The following is a 5,412-nucleotide window of genomic DNA, read 5'->3' as shown; positions in this document are numbered from 1 at the left end:
AAAAAAATCATGTGGGGACCCACCAATCACAACAATACACCAATCAAGCTTGTTCTCTCGTCAGCATATTCTGATTGAACCTTATGTGTTGCACATGGACGCAATTTTTATTAATTCTGGTTGTAATGTGGTCACTATCTTGAATCTTCGTTTCATGATGCAGGAGAGCACCCAGCACCGCATGCACATGCATAAGTTGTGGTAAAAGTATTCTCATTTTTTACTTACCGTAAGTAAAAGTATCAATATTGCAATGTAGAAATACTGGAAAGTCTGGAATTCAAAATTGACTTGAGAAAAAGTACAAAAGTATTGGTTTCAAAATGTACTTAAAGTACCAAAAGTAGAAAGCACTCATTATGCAGAATGTCCCATTTCACAAGTTTTCAAATGTATACAAATCTTTTGAAAATAGCAGATCTACAAGCTCACGACACATTGTGAGCTTGTAGATTGGCTATTTTCAAATGGCCGAAATGTATATAGGGCTGAAGTGGGTAATGTATATGTTTTGTAATAATAATAAAAATCTACAAAGTAGGCCTAACTAGTAACTAAAGTTTTCAAATAATTGTAGTGGAGTATAAGTACAATATTTGCCTCTGAGATGTAGTGGAGTAGAAGTAAAAGCACTGAAAATTGGAAATACTTGAGTGAAGTAAAAAAATACCTCAAAATTCTACTTAAGCACAGTACTTGAGTAAATGCACTTAATTACTTTACACCACTGACATGCACACATAGAAGCGCGCACCCCACGGCTGCGCCACGCCCACGCACATTCATATTTAATGCACACATGATGCGGGACTGCAGCCCCAGGGCAGAGATGGAGACATCTCAAGGGTTTTTAAATGAACAAGGTAGTCCAGGTGAGGTGCACCAGACAGGAGACTATGGTCAGTTCAGTTACTGAAGACTGGTGAGAAAGGACAATGGAAGCGCAAACATGTTTATTACCATTAATAACCTGTAGTTTTTCACTCTTTGATGAAAACAGGTCCTCTTTCTTTATTAAAAAAGGGGACAAAATAATTTTGTTCTTAGCACAAATGTGTCCTTTGCATCAAATCATCTTGTCCTGTATGAAATCATATTATGCACCTGTTACAGTTCAAAATCCACTCATTGAAGATTCCTACTTGAAGATTGAAAAAATATTTATTTCTCCACTCATTCATATAAAAATACCAAATATTTTTGATTGACTGATGGTTTTACAAAAGTAACCACAGCTGAAAAAAAATACAAGATCTAAATAATTAATTGTGGAAATCATAATTTCACCGCTTTTAGATTATTTTATGGCATAAAAACATCTTATTCATTTCCAGTGTGAAAGTCTTTGAGCTGAATAGATATATAATATACAGTAAATGAACATTACAGCTGTGTCTCCCATGGTGAATTATGAATGCTTGAAAACTAAAAAATCATATTCCAAATATAATATTACTCTCTTTCTCTCTCTGTCTTACATTTGAAAACACTAGAACATTTTAATATTACTGTTTTTGTTCATGGCTTTGATGACAAGTAAAAGTTCAATTTGTAACACATTTGCTGAATGGTCACCACACAATTAGGTAGCCTATATTGGCACATGAAAACACATCTATTAATTTCAGGTGACAATAACATGTCTAGACTTGCAACTCTAGAGTAAGGCTGACTTCTGTGAGCTAATAGAGAAGGTGTTTGGAGGTGGGGTCAAATAGCTTGTTGCTCGGTCACAGAAAACAGGAATCTCTAATATAACAACAGAGATGAAACCCAAGTGTCACACTGCACCACATCGCTTTTTATTAAATCTCATGAGACAATGTGTCCCTCACTTTGTTAATACAGTAAGTTGTTGAACAAGTTATACCTAAGTGTCAGCAAGTAAACAGGCTGGGGCTGCAGATCCACTTGCTTTTGTGAACTCCATGTGTTGCTTTGTGCAATAGAGGCCTATCACTGAATACCTTGAATGCCTATTTATCCTCCATGTTGGAAGAAACAACGGTTGCTAATTGCAAAACAAAATATGAAATATTCATTCTTTAAAAAAATATATATAATAATTTGTTCACAACGGAACAGTAATTTCATGCTTTTCTACCTACTCTACCATGGCACGGAAATTGGGCTTATTTTTTTTTTAAGTGGTTACCAGTGGTTACCAAAATAGTTACAGGCAGTCATGCTGGAAGAAAGAGAACTATACAAACATTCCGTACAAGGCCTCTATTTACATTATGCTCCGCAACAGACATATATTGGTGCATACGGACAGTTCATAGCTGACCTTGGTCAGTGATTCGAGAACACTGATATATGCTATATGCACATCTCTCCACCACACAAATCCAATTATCTCCCTATAGACCAGAACATTACTGTCAAATCTTCTCTACATAGTTTCCAGGGAATAAACCCTCCTTGCCTCGAATCCTGCCTCTCCACCAACCAGATGCATCTACAGTGAAGAAGAGCAGGAAGAAATGCCATTAAGAGGACGAGTTTAATATTAAGACCTGAGGTAGATTCTACAAATGCCTTCTAAATCAGTAGTTCTCACACATTCAAGATTTTTATGTTTATGTTCAAAAATAGCAGATGTTCAAGCTCGCAGTGCGGCACGAAGTGAGCTTGTATATCTGCTAAATTTAAATAGCCAACGCAAAAATCTAAAAGGACAACAGATGCTTTCCCGGTTTTAGTGGGTTAAATAGATATTCAGAGATGTGTCTGTCAGCAGCGGGAATCATGTCTTTGTTTGCCTTTTTTTTAGCGTATTCTTTACTTAATGGCTACATTCTTCAACTATGTGCCAGTGGCACCGGCAATTCGTCTCCCCAATACAACATACTGCATAATATTGTCGCTGTTGGATGGAAACCTTGTACGTCCAAAACGGTTACTTTTCAGGAAATGGAAAAAAGAACCTGCATTCCAATGGATCCAATGCTATTATTCAGTCAAAATGCTCTTGTTAATAGATAATAATAAAACCCACAGACTTAACCACTTTCACTTAACTTAAAAAAAAGGAAAATAAGAAACTCTACAAGCTCACAACATCGCATCACGACTCGTTGTGAGCTTGTAGATAGGCTATTTTTTGCTACTTTTGTGTGACACCGTAGTATGACAAAGTAGGGTATTCATTTACGAAAAACATAAAAAGTGCAATATGGACATAAGAGGTTTCTGCCCGACAGCAGTGATATAGAATATACTACTGTATACGATATACAAGTACATAATAATATAATTTTATTTAGTGCCCTTCCAGAGCTCATAAGTTCACTCCCACATACCGTCATTTATCAGGTCAATGATGTCATTGGCCTCAAAGGTGATCTCATCGGTGTCTTGACCGACGTACTGATACAGCGCCCGGCAACGGGGCCCCTGGGGCCGCTGCTGGGCTTTAGGGGGGCGGCTAGACGGAGCTGGGGGAGGCCGCTGGCCAGCGTTACTTTGCCTCCGCTTCCTGGACCGACGGAGAGATGGAGAAGAAAAGAAGAGAATGAGAAGAAAATAAAGAAGGATGAGCGGACCTCAAAATCACACAGAAGTAGAGAGACAAAAGCTGCAGATAGAGAATCATAGTACAGTAAAGACCACTACAAAATATATTATCCATCTCCCTTATTCATTTCTTTCCCTCTAATTAACTGTTGGAGGTTATCAGCCATACCCCGACATGCCCTGATCAGGCACATTGAGGAAATCCTGGTTCCCCTGCTGCTGATGAGCCTGGGCTCTCCGGCTTTTCTGAGAACCCAGTTTGGGCAGGGCTGTGCTGGGTGGCGGGCCATGTTTATTGGGGGTTGAGTATGTTTCTGATGGGTTCGGAAGGGCTCTGCCTCGGTTAAACTGTGCTGCTCCATTCGGGTTTCCTGAGACAGAGGGAGCAGAGACGGTTTCATGAAAATCAGAGTTATTTTATTTTTTATCATCTGATTCATCTCACTATACTAGTCTAATTTTGGAAGGTCCAGTTAAATGTCAAATCAATTAAAAACAAGAGGCGGCTGGTAATGTTGTACATGGATAATGCTATGTAAGGAAATATAAGTAACTCTGAAAGTGACAATGTAGAAAGCTGTTCAGTAGAATAACACCTTTAGGGCACGGTCACACCACACTTTTATTTTACCTATGGGGCGGAACCTGCAAATGCTTTGTCAATGCAAATGCGTGGATTCCAGTGAAAGATGCGCAAGACCACGAATCCACACATTTGCATTGACAAAGCATTGGCAAATGCAAAATAAAAGTGCGGTGTGACCGTGCCCTTACCTCTGCTGGCTGGCTGATTCCTCCCTCTTCCATGAGACTGAGGAGCAGAACTAGTCTTCCTGGTTGGCTCTGAGGAAATAATAATTAACATATTATATACACAGTATACTACAGCAATAATCTATGCATGATAATGCATGAAACGAATCAGCCACTGTAGAACAGTGGTTTTCAAATGTGTTTAAAAAATAACAAGCTCACAACGTGTTGCTTTAAATTTCAAATAGCCAAAGTATAAAATGGGGATAAAGTGGTTGAACTGATTTTGATCCTATATTAACTTGTAATTAAATTGTCCCCAGACCCCACTTTGTAGAACCACTGCTGTAGAGGTTCTACTACTTTTTACCCATATGCTGCATGTCAGCTGCAGTGAGTCACAACTGAAAGCCTGTTGTTCACATGCAGTGTGTAGACACAGTGTGGATACTGCTGTGCCAAGGAAATGAGAGCAGTATAACTTTGATTTGACCTGTTCACCATCTGTTAGAACTTACTGGAGGTCTTGGGCAGGCCGTCTCCCACTGTGACAGTGAGCGTTTTTCCTCCAGGTTTGCTCTGTGCCAAGTCCCCCTGGCCTCTCTGGAAAAGCACCAGCCTGGAGCCTCCTCCACCCCAGCCCTCCTTCTTAACTCTGAACTCCAGCCTAGGGGAGGCACAGGGTGGTGCAAAAGATGTAGTTAGTGTGAGTACACAAAATGTTGTCAAATATTTCGTTTTTCTGATATGCAAGTATACTCTATTATGTGTGTACACATTTGTATATGCGTGCGTGCGTGCGTGCGTGCGTGCGTGCGTGCGTGCGTGCGTGCGTGCGTGCGTGCGTGCGTGCGTGCGTGCGTGCGTGCGTTCTATACCTGTCGTTGAAGGAGAGTGAGAGTTTGCTGCTGGTCTTTTCCTCATAGCGTTTACATAACAGGCTGAGGAACTCCGTCTTGAAGTTGGACTCTAGCAGACTGTCGTAATCTGCCTCATGCACGATGAAGAAATCATCCTGTCTGGTGCTGCAGAAGAGGAGAGGCGGTTTAATTCATAGAAACCTGCCTCACTTCCAACCCTTTCAACTCATTTTCATTAAACATGTTACATGTTGACACTTGGGCATGTCTCTCAAGCTAA

At 40.1% G+C, this 5,412-nt stretch overlaps 1 protein-coding gene across 1 annotated transcript in view; it reads right to left on the bottom strand.

The window, feature by feature from the left end:
• Nucleotides 1-1,142: 1,142 nt before the first annotated feature.
• myo1f (myosin IF) overlaps nt 1,143-5,412 on the bottom strand; it is a 28,692-nt gene continuing 24,422 nt past the window's right edge. Inside the window, exons 23-28 of the mRNA XM_080431975.1 lie at nt 5,151-5,297; nt 4,791-4,939; nt 4,294-4,362; nt 3,689-3,890; nt 3,306-3,481; nt 1,143-2,461 (exon numbers count right to left, since the gene is read on the bottom strand). Of these exons, the coding sequence (XP_080288101.1) occupies nt 2,385-2,461; nt 3,306-3,481; nt 3,689-3,890; nt 4,294-4,362; nt 4,791-4,939; nt 5,151-5,297 (820 nt within the window). The 3' untranslated portion in view covers nt 1,143-2,384. The remainder of the gene's footprint in view (nt 2,462-3,305; nt 3,482-3,688; nt 3,891-4,293; nt 4,363-4,790; nt 4,940-5,150; nt 5,298-5,412) is intronic.

The sequence above is a fragment of the Gymnoscopelus braueri genome, assembly GCF_963280865.1.
Source record: "Gymnoscopelus braueri genome assembly, chromosome: 6".
NCBI classification, from domain to species: Eukaryota; Metazoa; Chordata; class Actinopteri; order Myctophiformes; family Myctophidae; genus Gymnoscopelus; species Gymnoscopelus braueri.
The sequence above is the reverse complement of the archived record's forward strand: the minus strand, read 5'-3'. Positions and strand labels throughout refer to the sequence as shown.